General features: G+C 41.5%; 1 protein-coding gene across 3 annotated transcripts in view; it reads left to right on the forward strand.

Annotated features, from left to right (window-relative positions):
• The first annotated feature begins 5,850 nt into the window (after positions 1 to 5,850).
• Positions 5,851 to 26,488, forward strand: part of FAM114A1 (family with sequence similarity 114 member A1) — a 63,686-nt gene continuing 43,048 nt past the window's right edge. For 2 of the 3 annotated variants that reach the window (XM_082838971.1, XM_082838972.1), the window contains exons 1-3: positions 6,498 to 6,589; positions 14,346 to 14,701; positions 24,668 to 24,755. In XM_082838971.1, the coding sequence (XP_082695097.1) occupies positions 14,354 to 14,701; positions 24,668 to 24,755 (436 nt within the window). In that variant the 5' untranslated portion in view covers positions 6,498 to 6,589; positions 14,346 to 14,353. Of the gene's footprint in view, positions 5,878 to 6,497; positions 6,590 to 14,345; positions 14,702 to 24,667; positions 24,756 to 26,488 lie in introns of those variants that run through there. The other variant, XM_082838973.1, reaches the window with a different exon arrangement.

A 26,488-nucleotide genomic window follows, 5' to 3' on the forward strand; every position in this document is an offset into this window, starting at 1 on the left:
CCTGTGCTATACAGTAGGACTTGTTGTTTACCTATTTTATATAACTCCTAATTTATCCCTCCCCCACCCCCTTTCCCCTTTGGTAACATAAATTTGTTTTCTGTGTCTGGTCTGTTTCTGTTTCATAAATAAGTTCATCTGTATCATATTTTAGATGCCACATATAAGTGATATCATATGGTATCTGTCCTTCTCTTTCTAACTTACTTCACTTAGTATGATAATCTCTAGGTCCATCCACCATCTACCTCAAACCCCAAACCTGTCCCTTTTGCATCCTTCCTCATCTCAGTAAATGATACTTCTATTCGTGCAGGCTAAATTATTTGGAGTAATTTGAGACTTCTTTCTTTTCGCTGAAACTCCACACCCAATCCATGAGCAAGTTTTGTTGAGTTTTTCTTTAAAATATATCCACAAGCAAAACCGCTCTCATGCCCTCTACCACTCCCACGTGGCCAAACCATCAATTCCCTCACGTGGGTAACTGCAGTGGACCCCTAATTGGTCTATCTGGCTCTACCTTTCCCTCCATCCCCCCCAACCCCATCCCAACCCAATTAAAATCATGGCACACTCCTACTCAAAAGCTGTAAGGATTCCCTTGCCACTCAAAGCATAAGCCAAATCCCTACCATGGTTTGCAAGGCACTGCCTGGTCTGCCCCATCTCTCAGTCTTCAGTGCCTCTGTGGCCTCATTTCCTTCCACTCTGCCCCATCCTCCCTCTGCTCCAGCCACACTGGCCATCTTACCATGCTGTGAGCACACCAAGCATGCTCCCACACTGCTCCTGCCGTTCCCCCTGCCTGAAACTGTCCCCACATATCACCGTTGTTCACTCCCTCACTTCCTTAAAGTCTACACTGAAGTGCCGCTTTATCTGCAGGGACTTCCCTGACCACAGCTGCTCCCACCCATCATTCCCTAGACACTATAGACTATATTCTGCTTTATTCCACCACCTTGCACATTATCTAGTTAGGGTCTATCTGCCTTGCGACAGAATATAAATTCTTGGAGGGCAGGACTTTGCTCTGCTCCTTATATCATCCCTAGTACCTAGATCAGTTTTAGGTACGTAGCGCACTCTCAAAAAAATTTTGTTTAGGGGCTTCCCTGGTGGCGCAGTGGTTGAGAGTCCACCTGCCGATGCAGGGGACACGGGTTTGTGCCCCGGTCCGAGAAGATCCCACATGCCGCTGAGCGGCTGGGCCCGTGAGCCATGGCCGCTGAGCCTGAGCATCCGGAGCCTGTGCTCCTCAACGGGAGAGGCCACAACAGTGAGAGGCCCACGTACAGCAAAGAAAAAATTTAAAAAAAAAAAAATTTTTTGTTTAATGAATGGTTGGGACCACAGTGTAGAACGATTTCATAATATCTAGTGATGGTCAACTGGCTATTCCATTTCTAGCCTGGGATACAAGAAAACATATACAAAGTTGACCATTGCAGCTCTATATGCAATATAGTAGATAGCACTATATTGGCATTCAGCACATGTAACAACATGTAATAGTGAAACATGAAACACACTAAATGTCCATCGTGTGGGGAATGGATATATTGTGGCACATTCATACAATGGAATCCCATGAAGACTTAAAAATGCATGTACTGGAGCTACATGTATGAATATGAATGATTTTCAAAAATATAATGTTGAGTAAATAAGTGTACAGGATGTTATTTATAACATTTTAAAACACTGAAAAACAATCTTATATAGTGTTGATGAATGAGGATATGTGCAGCCAAATGTAATAGAACTATGGGTGGGAAGGATGCACAACAACCTCAGGACACTCGTTACCGTTACCTCTGGAGAAGGTGGAGACCAGGAGGAACAGGGTTCAAACATATCTGTAACTTTTTTCTTTTTAAAAGAAGGTTCTAAAATAAATGTGGCAAAAAATAAGATTTGTTAAATCTACATATTTTCATACCATTCTCTACTTCTCTTCACACACATAAGTATTTGTCATATTTTTCCCAACCTGGGTTCTTGGACTCTTTAATCAATAGAAATTGCTAAGAGGCCAGACGAGGAATTCAGGCAAGGCTTTATGGGGACTCGTGCTGCAGCACGAGGGATTGAAAACAAGTAACAGGTGCCCTTGCTCGATCCCCAAGGTGGGTGAGCTGGTTCCTTAAATGGGGTGAGGGTGAGGGCAGATTGATGGGTTGGGCTGGAGGGTGGCTTAGGTCATTTGCCTACCCCCTTGGTGGTGCTGCATGCAGGGATCATGCTCAGGACCCTGCTTTTGCTCCTGGCACTTCAAAAGTGGCAGTTGGGTTTTGGCTTTTTTGTATCTTATTGTTCATATTTTGCCCCAACTGCACATGCATGCAGCTATCTTTAGTCCCTCATAGTTTCTTTGTATTCTGTTGCTTGAGGAGACATGTGTCCAGGTGCAAGCAGTGCAGGAAAGGGTCCCAGGTCCCAGGTCCCAGCCTGTCTCAATATTATTCTCTAGTTTTCTATATATTTTAACTACTCCTGAGTTTTTTAAATAAAAATTGCTTACATTGCCAAAAATTAAAGTTTTGAAATAAACCAGGTGGGCTTGAAGCAGCAACATTTGAGTAAAAGGGCATAATTAGCAGTTGGCAACAAAACCTGTTGCTTGATTGATAGTCTCTTATTGTAAAGATACAGTTTGGGTCAAAGGAGAAAGAAAACTGGATAAACCTACCTAAGGAGACAAAAGACCTGTACTCCTTAAACTATAAAACTGATGAAAGAAATCGAAGATGACACAAACAGATAGAAAGATATACCATGTTGTATATACCATTGATTGGAAGAATCAATATTGTCAAAATGACTATACTATCCAAGGCAATCTACAGATTTAATATTATCCCTATAAAATTACCAATGGCATTTTTCACAGATCTAGAACAAAAAATTTTTAAAATTTGTATGGAGACACAGAAGGCCCTGAATAGCCAAAGCAATTTTGAGAAAGATAAACGGAGCTGGAGGAATTAGGCTCCCTGACTTCAGACTATACTACAAAGCTATAGTCATCAAAACAGTATGGTACTGGCACAAAAACAGAAATATACATCAATGGAACAGGATAGAAAGCCCAGTAATAAACCCACTCACCTATGGCCAATTAATCTACAACAAAGGAGGTAAGACTATACAATGGAGGAAAGACAGTCTCTTCAATAAATGGTGCTGGGAAAATTGAACAGCTACATGTAAAATAAAAAAAGAAATTAGAACATTCTTTAACACCATACACAAAAATAAGCTCAAAATGGATTAAAAACCTAAATGTAAGGCCAGATACTATAAAACTCTTAGAGGAAAACATAGGCAGAACACTTTGACATAAATTGCAGCAATATCTTTTTCAAGCCATCTCCTAGAGTAATGGAAATAAAAACAAAAATAAACAAATGGGAACTAGTTAAACTCAAAAGCTTTTGCACAGCAAAGGAAACCATAAACAAAATGAAAATACAACCCACAGAATGGGAGAAAATACGTGCAAATGATACAACCAACAAGGGACTAGTCTCCAAAATTTACAAACAGTTCATGTGCCTCAATATCAAAAAAACAAACAACCCAGTCAAAAACTTAGCAGAAGACCTAAATAGACATTTCTCCAAAGAAGACATACAGATGACCAAGAGGCACATGAAAAGATGCTCAACATCACTAATTATTAGAGAAATGCAAATCAAAACTACAATGAGATATCACCTCACACTAGTCAGAATGGTGTTAAAAATCTAAAGATAATAAATGCTGGAGAGGGTGTGGATAAAAGGGAACCCTTCTACACTGTTAGTGGGAATGTAAATTGGTGCAGCCACTATGGAAAACAGTATGGAGGTTCCTTAAAAAACTAAAAATAGAGTTACCATATGATCCAGCAATCCCATTCTTTTGCATATATTCATAGAAAACTCTAATTCAAAAAAAATACATGCACCCCAATGTTCATAGCAACATTATTTACAAGAGCCAAGACATGGAAACAACCCAAATGTCCATTAACAGATGAATGGATAAAGAAGATGTGGTACATATATACAATGGAATATTACTCAGCCATTAAAAAGAATGAAATAATGCCATTTGCAGCAACATGGATGGACCTGGAGATTATCATACTAAGTGAAGTAAGAGAAAGACAGATATGATATTGCTTATATATGGAATCTTAAAAAAAATGATACAAGTGAAGTTATTTACAAAACAGAAACAGACTCACAGACTTAGAGAACGAACTTATGGTTACCAGGGGGGAAGAGTGGTGGGAGATACATTAGGAGTTTGGGATTGACATGTACACACTGCTATATTTAAAATAGATAACCAGCAAGGACCTACTGCATAGCACAGGGAACTCTGCTCAATATTCTGTAATAACCTAAATGGGAAAAGAATTTGAAAAAGAATAGATACATGTATATGTACAACTGAAACTAACACAACATTGTTAATCAACTGTACTCCAATATAAAATTTAAATTAAATTTAAAAACAAGGGGAGGGGGTTTCCCTGGTGGCACAGTGGTTGAGAGTCCGCCTGCCGATGCAGGGGACACGGGTTCATGCCCCGGTCCGGGAAGATCCCACATGCCGCAGAGCGGCTGGGCCCGTGAGCCATGGCTGCTGAGCCTGCCCATCTAGATGGAGCCTATGCTCCGCAATGGGAGAGGCCACAACAGAGAGAGGCTCGCGTACCGCAAAAAAAAAAAAAAAAAAAAAAAACAACACAAAGGGAGGAATACCTGATAGGGCTGTTGCCTTTCAGCAGGGCAAGGAGGGGCAGGTGTGGCAAAGGTATTTGCTATGCCCTAGGCAGGCACAGAAGTCACAGGCAATGGTGTTTGTGTCTGTGGTACACCAAAACACACCTGTCACACCTGGAATACAATTTGCTAACACTCACAATGGCAGAACTCAGAAAGAATCACTGTTCTTAAAATTAAATTTTCCCTAAACTTTATACAAAAAATTACAATACACATACATATTCACAAGAATAGGTTTATACTATATACACACTTTTGTAAGCTTCCCTTGCTCTCAACTTAATATTCGGCTATGGCCCGCCTTCCTTCCATATCAACAAATTGGACTACAGTTATAGTTAATGACTACAGCATGTCCGATTGTTTGAAGTTACCATAGTTTACTTCACCAATCTTTTTACTGGGGGACAGATTATTTCCGCGTTATTTTCCCCGGCATAAACAACCACAATAAACATCCTTGGACATACATATTTGTACATTTGACTGTTTACTTAGTACAATTCGCAGATGTGGAATTCCTGGGCCAAAGCTAATACATTTGAATTTTGATCCGCATTTCTAAACTGGCCTTCTAGAAGGTATTTTTATTCGGTTGATTGGTTTTAAATCAAATTACACTCCCACAAACAGAGTAAGACAAAGCTGTTTAAAGCACCACCAGGGGATCGCAAACTCTTACTGAACTTGAGCGGCCCCTTCTCGGTGAAACTGTCTGTGGTGTTTCCTGGGCGCTTTTAAAGGAAGGAAAGGGATCCGGAGAACCCCGAGTCCCGCCCTGGGTGGGGGTGGGCGCCCCTCCAGTTCACCCGGAGGCGCAAAGCCAGAAAAGCCAAGTTCCCCAAGCTTGGTCGGAAGCGCGCCCGCGACCCCCGCAGCCTGAGGAAAGAGGTGCCCGGGACTTCCGCCGCGCTCTGGGCTGGGGCGGGGTCACGGGGGGCGGGGCCCTGTCGGGGCCGCGGGGCGGGGCAGCTCGGCTCGTCAGCACCCGTCCCCCTCCTGGCCCGCCCTCAGGCCGCGTCCCCGCCAGCCCTGCCGACGTGGCGGGGCGGGACCCGGCGGGCGCTCCCGCGCGCACTCGGCCGCCTGAGCGGTAAGAGCCCTGGGTAACTCTCGCCGTCATCCCCTTCCCCGGGCGGGCAGATGGTGGGGGGTGGATGCGGGGACAGCCGCCGCGGGGTGGTGGGGAGACCCTGCCGTCGCTGCTTGTCCTGTTCCCGGAGTCGGCAGGGGCTTGGCACGGGGCGCAGGACCCGGAGGACCGGCCTTGGGTGAGGGTCCCGGGCGGCGCGAGCGTTGCGGCCGAGGGCCCTGCGTGGGTGCGGGCGTGTGAGTGTGTGTGTGTGAGTGTGTGTCGCTCCGGGTCCACGCTCATGCACACACCCACACGCCCGCACTCTGGCTCTGCCCCCTCGGCCGGCGAGAACCTCTGCGGAGCCTGTCTTGTGCTCCCGAAGTATCCGGTCCAGCACCATGCAAGTCGGAAAAAGTTTCCCCAAGGTCCTAGGTTCGACTGAGAGGTAGGCTGCGGGGTCTCCGCAGCGGGGGACACAGAGGAAGCAAGTCCCATCCCGGGGTTCGCTGCCCTTGGCCTCGGAAAACTGAGCTCAGGCCTTGACCTCCCACCCAAGCTCATCATCTCTCCCCCTGCAGACGCCGGCCGTGTTGGCTCTTCCACCCCAGCCAACACTCTAAGCCAGCAGCACCTCCATTCACAGCTCCCAGGTTGAGTCCTACTCCCTACGCCAGCTCCCCAGCCCCCCAACCTGCCCACCCAGTTGGCTCATCTTCTTCCCTGGAATCTGGTGAGTATTTCCAGCCATCTCAGATCAGGCGCCTAAACTTCACTGCCCTTTCCTAGAGTAGGAGACCTCTCTGTATCATCTTAAGAGTGATCTCTGTCCTACCGATCCTATCAATTCCCATCCTAAACACGGAGAGAGTCAGGCAGGTAGCTTTTTAAAATCAATGTCTCTTGAACTCCAGAAGACCTCAGCCAACCTGAGGAAACTGAGAATGAGGCAGGCTTACTCCTCAGAGGCCTCTCTCTGCTTTCTTTTCCGCCTAGTGCTCCTTTCCTACCTCACCCATATCCATTCCCTGCTCTCTCCTTCCTTTCTCCATCAAAACCTGAGCTCAGGAAAGACTGATAAACTCCTTACATCATAAGCTTTAAGCAAAAGAAGGAAACTTTCAGGGTGGAATTTGAGGCTCCACGGAGCCAGTGCAGAAGGAATTTGAGGGTAGGAAGGGACCTTGCTGAATCTCAGGGATTCAGACCATATAAGCAGCCATTTATTTATAAGACCAGGCTTACAGGACTGAGATGGTGAAGAGATCTTCTGGGTACTCTGGGATCTCGATACAGGGAGGCCTTGGTGAGCTGTGAATTACTCTCATCTGCCTCTCCACAGGGGTTGTCGTCACTCCTGTTTTCCAGAAGATTCTCTGTAATGTTTCTGTAGGACTTTATACTCCACAAGCTTCAATTAAAGCAGGATTCAGTTTGAAAAAAATAATAATAAGACCAGGCTTATATGGAACGTTGTTTCTTTTTAATCAATATCAAACAATATATTTCAGTTCAGTAAATATTAGAGGGTCCAAAGCCAAACTATGTGCTTGTTGGTCACAGTTCTGGAGGAGAGAATGACAGAGAAATAAATATTCCTTATAAATGCCATAGAAGTCCATGCAAGGTATCATGAAAAACACGGAAGAGAGAGTAATTCATTCTTTGGAAGGAGTGGGACAAATTCAGGAAAATTTCAAAGTAAACAGTGACATAACACATTGAGAAACAAATAGGAACTTGCCAGGCAGTTGGAGACAGGGCATCCTGGGCAGAGAAAACAGCATAAGCAGAGGTGGGGATGTTTATGAGCTGTGCCGGCAGTGATGGAGCATCTGGTGAGGGAAGAGTGTCGGGTGTGTTGAGAGTTACAGAAGCGGATAGAGAGATTGGAGCTGGATTGTGCGGGGCCACGGATGCCATGCAAAGGTGTTTAAACCTAATGGTTTTTAAACAGGGGAGCAGGTAGGTCCTCTCCGTGTTTCATAAAATTACCTGGCAGACACGTGGAGGCCAGACGGGAGGAAAAAGAGACTGGGCTCTGGGCACGTGTACTTGTCAAGCACCGTAGAAACTCTTGCAACCTGGTTAAGAGCCTGTCATCCACAGTTTTTGTTCCTGGTCTTTCACTTACTGGCACTTTTTGAAATTGGGAGCAGTGATTTCACACAGGGTATGGTATTACCAAATTCTTATTTTGCCAAGTGATATCATTAAAAAAAAATCCATGCACTACACCACTATTTCGTAAAATGAAAGACATTTTAATACCAGGAAAAGCACGAAGACTAAACTTGCAAGATGAAGGCAGTGCTTTACATTTAATAAATTTAGATTGATGAAAAACTCGCTATCTTGTCCTCATTTTCCTCTGTCATCATGGACTGGTTCCAGTCCTGCAGTCTGGTGTTGGGGAACAAAGTATCCAGATCATTTTGTCCAGCCTTACTCTACGTAGGAGGGAGTGAGGAACAACAACAAGAATGAGCTGTACGCCCACAGAGGGATGGTGGGACCAGAGCATGGCTCTTTGCGCCTCAGTGTCCATCCCTCCCATCCCTCGCTATTCCTCCATATCGCTCTTGGTCCAGCCACACAGCATCTGTTCTGAATATCTAGATTCATTCTTGGGCATTTGCACATACTCTTATCCCATCATGCCTGAATAACTATCAAAGCCGCTATCAAGGTTTTCCCATGTATGAGATCAGTCTTGTTCAGGCACATCTTTCCCTGCTTTGATGTGCTGTTTTGCATCATCACTTAACCATTTCATGTTAGATGCAATAGTTTCCTGGGCCTTCACTGACCAGGAATAAAATGAAAACAGATTATTTGTTTTCTGAAGGATAGTAACCATGTCTTCCGTTTTAAACTTATTTTTGGAGCTATGATGTTGCTGCTCCAATACCTAGCATAGTTCTGGGAGCATTCTAGGTGATGAATGAATTTACTCATGAAAAACTAACTTATTCCCAGCCCATAAAGGCTTCTTTATATGCCACTCTTCCTCTCCTTGGAATCTACTGAAGAAGGCTCCTTGTTTCTGTGGGTTGAGGCTCCCTAGCATCAAAGCCACAGGACATGGCTAGAGCGATCAACATTCCAAACCATAAGTCGGGAGATTTTAAGTCTGACTGCTTCTGGGGCATCCAGGCAGAGGTGGGGGCTGTCCCAGGAAAGAGCATGTATCACAGCTGTGGTCCTTCTGGACACCAACAGTCACTGCATAGAAACAGCTGTGTCTTTAGAACACAATTTCTAATGGCTTCAGACAAAAGGGCACCGCCTTAAAAAAGATTACATATCTCCTGTCATAATAACATCCAGAGTAGACAAAGATCTACCAGGACAAAAAAGGTTTGGGAGGGGATTCTTTTTTGGTTTTGGTTTAGGGAAAATGTGGACCTGTAACAGGCAGAAGTTCATGTACAATTAGAAGTTAAAGTAGGGCTGAATATTATGGTGACCATTTTCATTATTTGAACAGATGTAAAAATATAGTCTTTCTGAAATGTATAAGTTGTCTATAAATATTTCCTAACAGTATTGGTTCAGCACCTGATAGATGAACTTTGGGCGTGTTTCTGAAGGAATGGCTTCATGTTGTTGCTTGAATACAGAGCAGCTGCAGGGAAGAGAGGTTTTGTTCGATAATTTTTCCACAATTGAGGTGAGCTGACTTAGGGCAGTTTGGCCATCAGAGATGGATGAGGGCTGTAGGGTTCCTCTGTGCAACATCCCTACCAAGACTGATTGTACTATGAATCCACCTCTCAGATGGAGTTCTGCCTCACACCCACATGTATATTAGCGACCAGGCTCAGTTATGTAGCTTGTTCTTGTAGGTTGATGAAGTCCTAGCTCTCTTTGCTTTTAGGACTGCTCTGGTGGCAGGACTCAGTTAACCTAATCAGGCTTTGATGTTCTCCTGCAATTAGCAGAAGAACTAGAAAAACTCTACTGCAAAGTTCAATAGCTGCTGGACTGAATATAATCTTCTGCCCTGGAAATGGAAGAGCTGAAAGCACTTGTGCATAATTTCTTGCCAATCCACTTTAAGCACTATTTCCATTTTATTAGTGAAAAATGCTTTTAATACCCCTTAGGATGAGTAGTACCCCCTGATAAATAGCGATCAGAGAGAGGGATAATTGAACCCTCTCAAAAGGTGAACACTTCATTACAGAATCTGAAATGCTAAGTAAGTAAAGACCTTGGAGAGTATATTCCTGAATAGGGCGCTTCAAATGTTAACCAGCCACCCTCAGGGCATAAAATCCAGCTAACTCACATAGATGTCACATGGTATGTGCTGAAATAGTTTAGCACTGGGAACAGTATCACAACAATTGAGGGTGAAGCAGATACAACAAAGTGTTTATAATGCTTTTTATTCACCCATGAATGTTTATCATAACCAGGTTTATTCTCATGTTCCTGCTTATAGAGAAGTGAAATAGCTTGGAACTTCTTAATAATCCAGATTAATAAGGATTTTCAAATTATCTTACGAAGAAATTAAGATATCAGACAGTGCCTATGACCAGCTGTTGATGAACAGAAAAATGGGAATATAAGTGATGTCCAATATGGACCCATTCTCCTTATGGTTGTGCCCCTAGGACCCAGGCGGGGTTAGGGCAAATTAGGACAGAGAACTCTAGGCCATGGCCGTCAAGCAATGTCCTAGACCATGGATTAGCAAACATTTTCTATAAACGACCAGCTAATAAATATTTTAGGCTTTGCAATTTTGTGGGCCATATGGTCTCTGTTGCAGCTATTCAACTCCGCTGGTGTACTAGAGAAGCCATAGACAGTACATAAACAAATGAGCATGTCTGTGTTCCAATAAAATTTTATTTACCAAAACAGAGGGAAGGCAAATTTAGCCAGCAGGCTGTAGTTTGGCAGCCCCTCTCCTAGGCCAGTCCTGACTCAAGGTTTTCATAAAGATTTTATAAGTTTCCATGTGATGATAGCTTTTCAAGTACCCTCCCGCAATCTCATCCCCCTCCCATGAACCACAGTAACTACTCCTTTTCTGTACAGTGGCCTTTTTCACTCTTTACTATTTCATCTAGGCATTGACCATACTCACTGACAGACCATATCCAACCTTGAATATCTGAAATTTAATATCCCACCTAAAAGGAAATATGCATTATTTGCCTTTCCCATCTGTAGACTTGTTTACAGGTGTGTTATCAGAGAATTCAAGTATTTTTGTTTAAAAAAAGACATTCTAACTCAGTTATCTGGGAGGTGAAGGAACAAAGGAAAGATAATATGGGTCATTTGGAACCACTTGCTGTAAGATAACTCCTGAGTAGTGAATGGGGTAAAGACATTTTCTGCTTGCTTTCATTCCAAATTACACTTTAATTTTAAATCTCCACAAAAATATTAATACAACTCAACACACATATTTGTTGAGCTTCCCACTGTGTTCAAGAAACCATGTTAAGTGCTATATAAAATATGAAGACAAAACAAGGAAGATCCTTGTCTTCATAGAATTTACAGTATAGTAGGAAAACACTCAAACGACTGATCAAAGGCGATTGTAACCCTCCAAAGTGAGACAGATGCAAAGCACTCTGGGAAGTTCAGAGGAAGAAAAGTTATATCCAGTTGGGAAGAACAAAAACAGAGGAGGCGGTTATTTTAAATGGGCCTTAAATATGTTAAAACAACATACTGAACCAACAGCCACCTGAGGTTCTTTTGTGAATGTCAGGCATTTTTCACATACTTATGTTGTCTCACTTAAGGATTTGGAAGGGCATCGTGGGAGGTCAACCTAGTGGGATCAGAGCACAGAGGTCCTTGGATGGCAGCTGAAGGATGTAGCTTCATCTCAATAGGAAGTGGGAAGCCCCTGAGGATGTCTGAGCAGGAGGTGATGTAATTAAAGCAGTGAGGTAAAGGGTGGGGAAAGATGGGGAAGTGAAAGGGAGAACAGTGGAGAGGTGACCCCAATATTGAAATCATCAACATGAACCAAATTGAGGACCTGACTGAAGGTGATGGCAGGGAAAATAGAAGTCAAAGAAAGGATATGGATTCTGAATAAAGAGCCTCTAGGATTTGAGCACTGGTTGAATGTAAGAGAAGAGGCAAGTGGCATTGCAGATAGGGCTCCAACGTGGCTCAATCTCAAAGTCAGACGTGGGTTCAGATCTCAAATCTGCCACTGTTCCTTAAAGTGTGACCTCTGAGCATCAGTTGCCTCATCTGTAAAATGAAGCTCGTTGTAACTAACTCACAGGAGATAGCACATTTAAAGAGCTTGGATTTAATAGGCACTCAGTAAATGATAGCTATTGATATTATATATTCTTGAGAAAGTGAAGGTTTGGTCAATGACAGCTCTGAGATTTTAAGCCTGGGTTATTGGAGAAATCTGGGTGCCATTAAAAGAAACACAAAGGTCAAAGTGAAGATCTAGAATTAATGGCAAGACAAGGTTTCCTTTGGGACAGAAAGAGATGTTCAGCTGACAATTAAAACTGCTTATCCAATGGTAGAATTTTTTCTATGGCAGTGTATTGAGATATAATTCATACATAACAAAGTTCACATACTAAAAATTCACTCTTTTTAAATGTGCAGTTCAGTGGTTTTTAACATGTTCACAGAACTGTACAGCCATTACCACTATCTAGTTTTAGGACATTTTCATCACCCACAAAAGAAATCTATACCCATTAGCAGCCATTACTCATTTCCCCTCCCTTCAGCCTCTGGAAGCCACTAATTTACTTTCTGTCTCTATAGAATGGAGGTAGATATTTGAGAGTCACAACATAGAAGTGTGTAAAACTGTGAGAAAGGAATGTGATTCACCAAGGGAGAGAATGTAGCAAGAGAAAAGAAAATAGCTAGACAACTTTAGGGAATGGCTATTTGAGGGGACAAGAGGGTTGGCATGGGCACGTGAGTTCTAAGTCTGTGCCATCATGTGGCCAGTATGTTAAATGGCTTCCCGTATACTGTGGTTTTAACAGTGACCAGAGATTTGACCAACTGGTAAACACTGAGGTCAACAAAAATACCCACTGATTTTCCTGAGACTTGGCTTCCTGTATAGTGAGAACACTGTGTCTTTATTTTAGACTAAGAAAATTATCATCTTGAATAAGCCTTCTAGATATGTGTTATTCAGTAAGATAGCCACTAGCCACACATACCTGTGTAAATTTAAGTTTACATTATTTAAGATTAATTTTTTTTTTTGGCTGCACCGCATAGCTTGTGGGATCTTAGTTCCCCAACCAGGGATCGAACCCAGGCCCACAGCCCTGAAAGCGCCAAGTCCTAACCACTGGACCACCAGGGAATTCCCTAAAATTAAAATTAAAACTTAGTTCCTCAGTTGCCCTAGCCACATTTTAAGTGCTCAATAGCCACAGGTGACTGTTAGCTACCATATTGGCCAGTGCAGATACAGAACATTTTCATCATCACTGAAAGTTCTGTTGAACTGCACTGTTCGATATGATAGCAATAACTTGCAAGCTTCATAAAGAGTTTTCTGCTTCGTAGGTTATTTTGTAATGGCTACATTCCTTATCTGGCTTAATATTGGCTTCTTTTTTTTTCTGTTTCATCCTTGTGTTTTTCCATCTAAACTATTGTCCAAATATAGCTCAGGCCTTCATGGGCTGGTACCCAACAAGGCACACTTATGTGTATGTATGTCTCTCTCAATTTGAATTTCAGACCACATTGCAAAGCCAAATGTCAAATATTTTTTATAAGCTCTCAGGTATTTTCCATGCTTATTCTCATTATGGCTAAAAATATAATTAATAAAGTCATATTAAATAAGTACTTTCACAGATACAGATAATACTCTTAGTTCCCATATGCATATTTATTTCTTCATGCCAAGTAAGAGATCCATGAAAGTTTAAAGAGAGCACGGTTGGCTTGTATTCGTTTTTTATTGCTGTTGTAACAAAGTACAACCAACATAGTGGTTTATAATAATACACATGTATTCTCTTATAGTTCTGGAGTCTCTGAGGGGAGAATGGTTTCCTTGACTTTTTCAGCTTCTAGTGGCCACCAGTGTACCTTGGCTTGTGGCCCCTTCCTTCATCTTCAGAATGCATCACTCCAATCTCTGCTTCTATCATCACATCACCTTTTCCTTTTTGTAGTCAAATCTCCCTCTGCCTCTCTCTGATAAGGACACTTGTGATGTCATTTAGGGCTCACCCAGATAATCCAAGCTTCTTAATTTAATCATATCTTCAAAGTCCTTTTGGCCATATAAGGTAACATTCACAGCTTCCAAGGATTATGACATGGATATTCTGGGGGGCCATTATTCAGCCTACCCCAAGGTTACATAAACTTTCTTCTTGGTAGAAGAAAGGTTACCCCCACCAGATTTAACTTAATTATTCAGGGCTTTGAATTAACGTTTAACAATTTAGATTAAAGCATAAGATGTTTGTTTGTAATCATGTTGACAGATATTAAAATGTCTGATGATGGCGACGATACCTTAGCCACTGGAGACAAAGCAGAAATCACCAACATGCCCAATAGTGATACCTTACCCGAAGATGCAGAAGCGCACTGTGATTCAGCTACGATTTCAAATGAGCTAACGCCAGCTGACCCCAGAGGAGATGTACATGAAAATGCGGCTGTTCAGGGTGCAGAGACTGCTGACACTGGACTCACTGAGCAGCCCAAAGACCCCGGTCCCATGGAGCACCCCCGCAATGGAGAAGTGACTGAGGATACCCTTGTTGAATGCATTGACTCCGTCAACCTCGAGGCAGAACTTGGATCCGAAATACTCCTGAAAGAGCAGAGTAATCCGGTAGGAGTGGTTCACTTGACTCAGTTCAACCTAAGTTCTTACTGATACTACCACAGCCATAGATTTGTGCCAGGCTCTTTGGGTAGGGATTAGGTGTTCAGTATATACTGTGACATTACCTCTGTCGTCAAAGATGTGTTGTGTGGTGAGAAAAGGCATATATGAGAGTAATTGGTCATTATAATATTTGCATTTTGATAATTGTTTTATTATTAATAATAACAATCACCAATTATTGGGCACATCCTGTGTGCCAGGCACTCTCCTAGCTACTCTATATGTTATGTAATTCACTCTATACAACAGTTCTTTGAGGTTCTAAGCTGGATATTATTGACCTCAAGTTATAGACGAGGCAACCAGGCTCAGAGATATTAAGCAACCCAGTAAGATTAAGCTACTCAATAGTATATGGAAGATATTGTAATATTGAACGTAATGAGTCCAAATTATTAATGAACCTGATTCCACCCTAAACAAGTCAATGTTTCTTTAACATCACTCAAATTTTAATACATATTTACAAATCTACCGTGAAGATCTTAAACATTCAGATCACTCATTTATTATCACATACCGCCGTCCAGGGGAACCAGAGGCAGAACACGTTCATGCTTCCCTTCAGTGCCTGCACCTGTCTCTCTGGGAGATAAGACAGACCAGTGTCTCCCAGGTGGTACCTGGTTCCACATCAGTATGACCATCAAGCTGGGTTTTCCTGACACCTTCCCCTCCATCCATGTGGGGACTGGAAAGGGTGGGGAGGCCCTGTCCTCCAATCCTCCCTTCTAGAAGGATGCTACGGTATAGGGGAAATGAGAGTCCTCCCTCTGCCAGGCCCAGCCCTGCTCTCCTGGAGTGTACCACACAGATCACCGCCTTGAGGTGACTCTGCTGCAAGCAGTGAGGGACGGGAACGAAGCAGGGGGTCGGGGGGCCTGGGTTTTCATCCTCCATCTATCGTTAACTTTGTTAGTTTGAGCAAGACACCTAATTTCTCTGTGCTTCAGTTTTTCCTCTGTAAAATGAGGACTTTGCACACGAAGACCACGAGGTATCCTTCCAACTAATGTTTTGTGATTCTTTTATTCAGAATCAAGCTTCTTAGCCACAGTTTCCTCAAAGCGACTCATAGAATTATTCTAAGATGAGATGAGCTTCCTCAGGGAAGAGGCGGGGTTCCCATCACTGGAGATGTTTAAACAAAAGCAAACAATCATTCTGCAGGAACATCATGGAAGGCATTTGAGGACCAGATGGGAGTTTGGATCAGATATGTAAACATACGTGTAAAATTTTGTTTACAAGTTCCATGATATCACAGACCCTTTAAAGCCATCCATGGACCCCTCTGAGGGAACTCCTAGACCAGAGGGTCTCGACCCTAGCTGAACATTTCAACCACTGAGAGAGCTTTAAGAAATAATGATGCCAGGATGTATATTAGCCTGAATTCTCCAGAGAAACAGAACCAATAGGATATACCCTATTCTTGTATTTACGTATATGCCTGACTCTGGAACCTGGGTTCCCTCCATGCTGTCTTTCTATTGGGGGACGATTGGTTCCCAATTGTTATTGTAAGTGCTACTATTGATACATATTAAGACACTATGTCTTAGCCACACAATTCTGACCGAAGACGACTTAAAGAAACTACAAAAGCTCCACTGATTCAAAATACGTGAGCTCATGAAGGCTAGATTATACATTCCAATTTCAGACTTCTGAAAGTTATAACAAGATTGCCAATAAAGATAGCACAAAAAAATTCAGTATGCTCCTACACATCCATCTTCCTAAATTTTGAGCAAATCGAATGAATCCTGCTCTTGCAAGCACTTTATAAACCTTAGTGCTACAGGGAGAGAGCCAACCGGCAGACAGATACTCCCCTCCTCTCCCAGCACCACTGATAGCTTTCAAGGACTTTGAAAAGGTGAGCATTTCCTCATAATGAAGCATCACAAAAGTACCTGGATGGAAATACAAATATTGGCCACAGAGTTGGGGCCATGGCTCTGCATGTGTGTTTGTGGCATTGCATCAGGAGCTCAGATAGAAATGGGGTGTAGGAGGAATTCTTGTGAGTATATTGGTTCTAAGAAGGCAGAAAGCTGATATGGGTGGCTGGACGGGCCTTGAAGGGAAGGGATATATCTCTTTCACCCAGGTTCCATTTAAACCCTTCTAAATAGGTACAAATATAGTCTCCTTTAAATAATTACCAGAAAAGGGGGTTCTGCTATCTCTCGTGGCAGCCTATCCTTGTATCTTAGGTTAATACAGAAGAATTCGGTTTTGTGCTTCGTCTTCAAGCATTGTTCGTTTGCTGTTTGTTGGACACTTATAAGAAGTCCTTTTGCAGTGATGAAAACAACCACTTTTCTGTTGATCCAGCAGATAATGAATTCTACAAAAAATCTTCAATGAAAAGTTCATTTACAAGTTGGCTGTTTGGATCTTGGACACAGATTCCCTGAGGGATGTCAAGTCCTATAGGTGTAGTCAAGCTCCAAAACCTATCTGATTCCAGGTGTATCTGAGCCTAAAAGAATCTCATCACCTTTAAAAAACGTTTCTAAGGGAAAATGCCTGCTTAAAAAAAACCTGGCAGAATAGTCTTTGAAGAAGTAAACTTATATAATCTAGGACACACTAGATTTTGTGATAATGGGTTTAAATGTATATATTTTTCTATAAGTGGTCTGAGTTCCCTTAAAATCCACATTATTAGCTTCACCTTTGCCTGAGCCAGCATGGGGGCCATAAGTTGGCAGGTAGGGCGGTGTAACAAGGAGGGGGCCTGGGGCCAGCGGTTCTGCCAGCTACTTAGCTGGCACCTCTACCTTGAAGGATCACACCGTTTGCAGTTGATGCACTCAGAGAAGCTATTTCTGTCTTTAGGGCCCCTTTCTCATCCATTCTGATGTATAGACTCAGAAGCCATTGAGTTAAGGCTTCCTTCAGGACTCCACTCTACCACATCCATAAGAGATGGTCCCCAGCCTCACTTGAACTTTGAAGGTTGTACTAGATCCTTTAAGGCCTCAACCAGCCTCAGGATACATGAGTTATGCCCCAGAATCTGAGTAGTACAACTATCTTCAGGATGCCTACCATCTACTTGGGTAAGGCAGTGTTGCATAAAAGCAACTATAGCATGTCTTATAGTACTAGATAGGACAGGCACAAGGTAGCCTTAGAGCACTCAAATCAATCTTAAGGAGTCAGTGAAGTCCTCAGCTTCCATTCAGAGATGTTTGTCTTGAGTGCTAGCCTGGAGCGACATTTATTCCCAGAGATCTTGTGGGACCTTATTATATACTAGTCTATCAGCCCCTAAAAGATCTAATCTAGATAAAATTTCTCTAAATTCTTAGCACCAAGAAATATTTCCCAGAGTAAAAAAAATTTCATCCTTACTGTCCTACACCAGTGCATAAGACCAATTATGAAAAAGGTAAAGAACGCAATGTTACAACTAAAAGTACTCTCAAAGGAAAACATAGACTACCACTCAATAGTTCTGTCCCTGGAAAAGGAAAAGCAGGGTGTTTAAGAGCAATAAAATTGCTATCAACAGAGACAAAGATGAGAGAACATAGGCCAAGACATGCTGATGATAGATTTTTGCCTCTTCAATGAGTGAGTAGAGTTTGCTCCAATTCTGTTGGAGTATTTCTCCTTTTAAGCCTCTCTCCATCATGGCACCTGATTTTTGAATTGGGCAACCAGGTGGTTGCTGTTGCCTTATGGCTTTATTGGGCAATGCGTCCTAAATCTGGTGGTATATTAGAATTACCTGGGAAGCTTGTTAGAAATTCAGATTCTCAGGGTAGAAACCCTGAGAGATTCTTTTTTTAAAATTTATTTACTTTATTTATTTTTGGCAGCGTTGTGTCTTCGTTGCTGCGCACGGGCTTTCTCTAGTTGCGGTGAGCGGGGGCTACTCTTCATAGCGGTGTGTGGGCTTCTCATTGCGGTGGCTTCTCTTGTTGCAGAGCACGGGCTCTAGAGCGCAGGCTTAGTAGCTGTGGTGCACGGGCTTAGTTGCTCCACGGCATGTGGGATCTTCCCGGACCAGGGCAGGAACCCGTGTCCCCTGCATTGGCAGGCGGATTCTTAACCACTGTGCCACCAGGGAAGCCTGCTGAGAGATTTTTGTTTTGTTTTGTTTTTTGTTTTTGCGGTACACGGGCCTCTCACCATTATGGCCTCTCCCATTGCGGAGCACAGGCTCCGGCCACACAGGCTCAGCGGCCACGGCCCATGGGCCTAGCCGCTCCGCGACATGCGGGATCCTCCCGGACCGGGGCACGAACCCGTGTCCCCTGCATCGGCAGGCGGACTCTCAACCACTGCGCCACCAGGGAATCCCGAGAGATTCTTATTCAAAAGATCACAGTAGAAGCCAAGACTCTGTATTTTTAATAAGTTCCCCCAGATAATACTCTTGCAGTCAGTCTGTGGACCCGTGTTTGGGAACCACTAATACGGGAATCGTGTAAAATTGAGAAGATGGTGAGTTCCATATTGAACATGAGATGAGACATCCAAGTGAAGATATTTTGTGGGCAGCTGGTTATAGTGGTCTGGAGCCCAGGGGATAGAGAGAGATTTGGAGGCCAGCAGCAACTGGATGTTATTTAAGTAATGGGAGTGGGTAAGATTGCCCAGGTGTTATATATAAATAAAGAACAGAGGCCAAGGACCTGGCCCTGAAGTCTCCTGTCTCTAAGCCACTTTGGTCATGGACCGCTCTTTGATAAGTTGTGATTGCCAGCAAAGTTCATTCTATAAATGAAATCAAATCTCAAATCACATTATACTACAGTGACGTTTTAAAATTAAACATTAATTAACAAGAAAGTTAAAGATAGCTTGTGAGAACTCATGTAGGCTTGAGAATGTGCCATTGTTTTGGACTTTTAGGTGCTTTGACCACTACCCTGCGTGAAAGGTGCATTCAACACAAATGTCTAGAATTCTAGGGGCAGGGGTTTCTTCCCTTATACCTGGCATCAAGAAACCAGAATTCTCCAGAGTTCAGAGATGGATAGAAGATCATTTAGTACAGGGAAAAACCCTTTCTTGCACCCTATTCATGTAAAGGTAGGAAGAGGCTCTAAAATATATTTAACCATCTACAAGTGTTTAATACCTTTAATTTCACCATCGAGAACCCCTTTCAGATATTTAAAATGCTAGTCAACAGTCCACCATGTTTACCAGTTAAAGCCCATTTCTGTAATTCAGTATGCTAATTAGCAAAGCATCATACGTTAATACAGATGCAAATAATAGAAGTGTTCATTATAGCTGCCTTTGGGGTATGGCTTTCCTGATTAGGATGCCAGCTGACCACCTGGACTGTGTGTATTTTATTGGAATGCAGTTGGGTTGTATCTTAATCTAAGGAGCTTCCATAATATCACAATATGCATGTGGAAACTTTCTAAAGTAAACTGAAATCATCATAATAAGGGATGGACAAAAAAAGCAAGAGTCAAAAGATAGGTCATGAAAGCCATGAGAATAGTCTTTTAAGAATTGAAAAGTGCTTAAGCTTCTGATGCTACTGAGAGGTCAAGAAATAAAATGACTAAAATGAGTCCATGGCTTTGACAATGAGGAAGCCATTGTGATCTTGGTGAGAATGGTTTCATGAAATAGTGACCATGGGAGAGTCACCATGGTGGGTAGAGGAGTGGAGGGGGTGGATACAGAAGGCAGGCATCTTTTTTAAGAGTTGAAGAAGAAAGAAGGACATGGAGCAGAAACCAGAGAAGTTCGAAAGAAACATTTTGTCATCGTGATTTTCATTTGCTGGTTTTAAGATGGAGGAATCGTGCACACCATTAAATGTGGGAAGCAGCCAGAGAGAAAGGTTGAAAAACCAGGAAAAAAGGGAGAACCAACCTTCCCAGGCCCAGAGGAGTTCAGATGGAGGTGATAATTACAACTAAGAGGAAGATATCATTTCCGTTATGATAGAAGGGGAGGAAGTAATTGTGACTGGGGATGCAGTAAAGTTAGATTTGTATTGAGATAGGTTTTTGGTGTAGGCTAGTCTGTGTTTTGTCCATAAGAAAAAGCTACTCAGACTTTTAATTTGGTTTAAACAATTAGTGTTCAATGTATTAAGGTTACAGATTCACAATGTCAATTCTCCCTAGTATTTACATTCATCTCACAAATCTTACTGTATTTAGAAGCCTAACATAATTGAACAGTCACTTTCAAGGGGCTTTTGATTAATGCTTGGTCCTTTTTGCCAACTTAAACACTGTCAAATATTTTTAAACTACATCTATAAACTTAATATACTTTTTAAGTACCTCATTTATCTACTTAAACAAAATCTTGCTGAGTACTTAAAAATTGTTGTAAATCTTAAATTTATAGAGTAGACTAAACAACTCCTTAGGTGGCATAACATTATGCATAAACTTAGGAAGATTTCAACTTAAAAATCAGAAGTCTAATAATTCAATTATTCATTTTAAATTGATTTTCAAAAAATTGTCACTCTAATCAGTCAAATTCCTTAAACATCAGTAGTATAGAAAAGACCAAATATGCACAAAATGATTAATAGCATATTTCATGCTTTAAACCTTTCCATATTTGATGTTAAATCTTCCTAGAGTTGAGTGATGCATACTCACCAAGGAAGAAGATTACCTGGGAATAACTGAGGCCATTTTCAAGCAAATATTTCGACAGAGCTGCAGGCCTCCAGAGTAATTTACATCCTCCCAAATGTCACCCTGGGCCCTTTTTAGAACAGCTGTGTCACAAATTACAAAACTTAAAAAGGCTTTGGTCTCATAACTCCTACTGTCCACATCCCAAGACCAAAGTTATACACAGTATCTGATTCTTGATCTACCCAAGGAAATAGGACAACCAGGTTGGTCTTTATCCTTTAAGAGAGGTACATATATCTTCTATCTAAATGCTAAAGGCCTTTGAATTTGATGGAATTCTAAGATTTGTGCATATTTTTCTATCTAATGATACCTTTGAACTTGATAGCCTAAAAATAAATAAATGTCTTTTATATTTAAAGAACTTCGAACTTGATAGAATCTTGCACTCTTTCATGTTCTTAGGACCACACAACAGTTATAGATGTTTAAATGATCTCCAGTTGAGTTTTGGAGATCCCTCTTGATCAAACCAAGTCTGATTTGCTGTTACAGTATGCAGTCACTCTTCTGTGAGTTTATGAGGAAGAGACAGGAAGTTGAGAGAGTTCTTATCTGATGGCTTCTGTTTTCTCTGTAAATTAGGATGTGAAGTTCTCTGGTAAAGGAGGTGGGGGTTACATGGGTGAGGGTGAGAAAAAAGCTTTAAAATATCCATATATGAAAATGGGAGATCTGAGTAGATCCATGCTGCCTAATTTGTAGTCTCATAAGCATGTGACATTAAAGCTATTTAAAGTGGAGACAATACTCAAGATGAGATATATTTATAATTCATGTCAAACATTTAGTTTTTGTGGTTTTATATTAAATGTGCACATTTAGTTATTTGAGTATTTGCCATTGATAACAAATACTCTTTTTAGCTGATCAGGAAGTCACAGCTCAATGTCAAAGGAGTTTTATTAATAAAGCAATTGAAGTAGTCACACTGCAAAAAGTTCTAGACTCATTTAACATTAATTTCCATTTGCTAGTCAATTACCAGCTGTCACGGCATATTACGTATTGTAAATTTGAGTCAGAAGCTGTCACCCCTAAGTGTATTAACTCTCCCTAATCACAAAGGTAGAGATTGGTCCCATGAAAGAACTATATTAATCACCAACTTACATACGTCTTCATGATGGTATAAAATTGCCACTGGCTTCATTGCTGAAGTGAAGTAAATCAATGTAGACACCAAAAATGAAAGCAGACTGTCATGAATCTTGAGTATTTCCATTCATGTTAACAAGCTTCTCATTGTTTCCAAACAGAAAAATAATGTCAGCCAACTTTCAAAACTTTTTGCTTCTTAGTGTTAAAAATGTAGTTACTTATTATTATTATTATTACTAGTTAACATTTCTGGAGTATTTATTATGTGCTAGGCACTATGCTTACAGCTTTAAGCGAATTATTTCTTTTAACTTTCACAATAACCCTGTGAGGTTATTGGTTCTTATACTTATGGTTGCATTTTTGTAATGAGTCAGTGATAGCTAAAAGACTTGAGTAACTAACATGTCCAAGTGGCAGAGCCTGGAGTCAAACCCAAGCAATTTAATTCCATAACCTTTACTCTTGACCAGTAGTCTATGCTGATGGATGATGTTTGATGTTTATGAGGTGAATCGCTTAGGAATGCATTTGGGTGCAAGTAACTAAAACCCAACATATATTAGCTTACAAAATAGCAATTAATTTTTTTCTCACTTAACAGAAAGAATGGAGATATGCAACAACTCACATTTGTTTAGTAGCTTAGCAGTACCAGGACCAGTGACTCTGTGATTCCCTGGCCTTTCCCTCATGGCAGCAAAAATGGCTGCTTCAGTTTCAAGCATCAGGTCCACATCAGGGCAGGAAAAAAGGAGAGGGGAGAGTCGGCACCAGACAAAACTGTGTATTTTATCATGAAAGCGAAACCTTTCCCATTTATATCTCACTTGTCAAAACTGTTTCACATGGCCACCCTTATCTGCAAGAGTGGAAGATAAGAGTGGAAGACTGCACACAGAAGGAAGTGGGGATGATGATGGACCAGCCTTGAGTCAAAAGTTATAGAATCTACAAACTCTGTCGGAATTTTTCATTTCCTTCTTAACTTCTTCCTTTCTTTTCTTGGAGTGAAAGAGCTGTTATTCTTCATCTCCTAATGTGTTCTTGCCTCATTTTCTATAATGCATTCCCGGATATTAAGGGAAAGCTGTGGTTCCACCGAGTCAGGATGCATTGGTTGCAAGTAACAGAAACTAAGCACACCTAAGAAAATGGATGAATTTCAGTCATTTATTTAACAACTAAATTTATTAAGCACTCATTATACGCCATGAATTCTATGCTCTGTGGACATAACAGTGAACAAAACATTAAAGCAGAGAGAAACACTGTGCTGGAATCTCATAAAACCCAAAAGTAGGAATGCGGTAGGGCCTTGAAGAGGGACAGGAAGCAGAGGCTGAGAAGCTCTCTGGAATCCAAACAGTTTCTCTGAGCGTATCTCAGAGAAGATTCTGCTCACTATGCTTTCTCTTAATGCTTAGTCTGCATGGTGGGTAGAATATGGTCACCCCACATTGTCTGAGTTTTTATCTTCTATTCAAGCTGAACCAGAATCTCTCAGTCCCAATCAGAATACCTAGGAAAAAGAATTTGAATCAAGTCAGCCCAGGGACAGTGAGAGATATAGTTACAGGGGTCGTTGTGAGTGGAGTGGACACCTTGAAAGTTGTCTACCTCAAAAGGCTTCCTGTTGCTATTCGCCATCTCCAAGCTTCTTGATGCTTTTCTAGACACTTTGCCTACTACCATCCATGCCAAAGCTCCCTCCTACCACCCCAGATTTTTGAAAGTTAACCCTACCTTGAAGAGCACATTATTTTAGTTCTGTAAAAATTGCATGAGTCAAGGTTGTTTTGGAGTTTTAACAAATCACTGTGTACCCTAAAATACTAAATCTCCCCCTCCCCTCCACAGCCCTATCCCTGTCTTCCAGATAATGGGAGATTTGGGTCTTAGTTGACATCAAATTCCCTTCTCACTTCAAGCTAAGCCCTCAGAAGCCGACACCACTACAAACCAATTTGGTTCCAAAGTACGCATTGCAATGTAGACTGGTATATTTTATGGCCCTTATAAACTATAAGCCAATGAGATATGGTTGTTGGTGATTTTTTTTAAATCTTCTCTTTGTTTCAAATGAATGGGTGTTTTTCCATTCAGGGATGAATGAAATTGCTGACCTTGTGGGTAATCTGGTTTTTTGCAGGCCGTGGATTCCTCTCCACGTGGAGGGGGCTGGGCAGGCTGGGGCTCCTGGGGCAAATCTCTGCTCTCATCAGCATCTGCCACAGTAGGTAAGCATTACACATTGCGTTTGAATGGATAAAGTTCAGGAGCCAAATAGGATATGACATTTTGATCATACCATGTACTGATAGAGTTTAATATTAGCTCATGACATAATAAGAGCAAATTGTTTTTAGTGTTTGCTGTTCTAAGTGCTTCCTGTATATTAATATATTTATTCTTCAAAATAACCCTATGAGGAGGCACTCTTATTTTCTCCATTTTAGAGGTAAGGAAGCTGAATCACAGAGAGGTTAAACATTATCCAAAGTCAGGAGTGGCTGAATTGGCTTTTAACCATTATATTATATTGCATCTTAGAATATAAGATTTAGGCTTTTATAATATATCCTTAATGCTTTGTGTTTATCATCCCGCATGAACATTTTAAAATATATAAATAGCCTACTCCCTAAAAGGATTTGAGGTATCTCAATAAAAGGCATTCATCACAGGGTATTAAAATACAAATACAAAAAGAAATATGCAGGTAGGGAGGAGATATGTATCAAGGATAATATAATTGAACATTGACCTTAACTCTGAGATTCTTGGCTACCAGTAGATTATCTGTCTCACTGAGTGATAAAACAAGACTTAGTTTATTTAGATAAATTTATTTTCCTTGTATTAAACTTTTGAAGAAATGTCCCGTATTGGCTCGTATACAAAGAGAAAATATAATAGACAATGTCTTCATCAGTGAAGGTTTGTCAAAATATTCTTCATGTGACCATTTCTTATATCCACTCTTCATGAAAACTGAAGGTACAACATAAACGTGTCTATGATAATGTAGCCGTAGCATTTCATCTTGAGGGTAGAGAGTGAAGAGCAGGACAGGGGAAGTCACAGGTAACACAACTTGCAGATCATCTAACTCAGGTGTTCTCAAGGTATCTCTGTGGCATGAGGATCTTGTGATGGGCCATGAATTGGTCCAATTCACTGTTACTCCTAAAACCAGCAGGGCTGAGGTCTTTGACCCCACTCTAATGGACCATGGTCACAAACAGTTGAAGGGCCAGATACCTAATCCGATAGAACTTAGACTCCCTGGAAGAATGGATAGATTGCATTCTCCTAATTCCATGTCTGTCAAGTATCAGGAGAGCTCTGGCAAGAAGTAGATGGTGGTCAAATAAACGTTGCCCTCTGCATGAGAGCCTGGAAAGCAAATTTTTTTCTATTGCTAATTGAAAGGCCAGGTATGCCATGAATATTACATGTGCAGATGGAAAAATTAATCAGATTAAAGTAGAAGAGCCTGTTTTGTTTTTTGAACAGGACAGGGTCTTTTCATAAGAGTGAGGACAGGAACCTGAAGGCATCCTACTTCCTAGGGAAAATGTTTGAGCTCTTAGTGGCTCTCAAATGCATCTTGCCTCTGGCAACACTCAGGATTGCCAGCTTTCTGAACCAAAATTAAAAATGTGCAGTCTAAAAGTTTTTGAAGTTGTGATAAGTCATGGAACAGTAAATTATATGGTCACCAAATTATACGGCTCTCCTCATGGTTTATGTCATAAAACAGTACAGTGTTTTGGGTGCTTCCAGTTATAATGGTGTCCAGAACTGCCCTGGCTTATAATGAACTTGGTGCTTCAGAAGGTTCTATTATAGACAAAGGATTTACTTTCTCGTTAAAAATTTAACTGTAAGCTCCTTCCACGGTAAAGACAGCTATCAGCTGCCCTGTGGGTGTCATGTCCAGGTGTTTTTGGTACACTTACAGGTGCAC

Source organism: Leucopleurus acutus (assembly GCF_964270905.1).
Source record: "Leucopleurus acutus genome assembly, chromosome: 4".
Taxonomy (NCBI): Eukaryota; Metazoa; Chordata; class Mammalia; order Artiodactyla; family Delphinidae; genus Leucopleurus; species Leucopleurus acutus.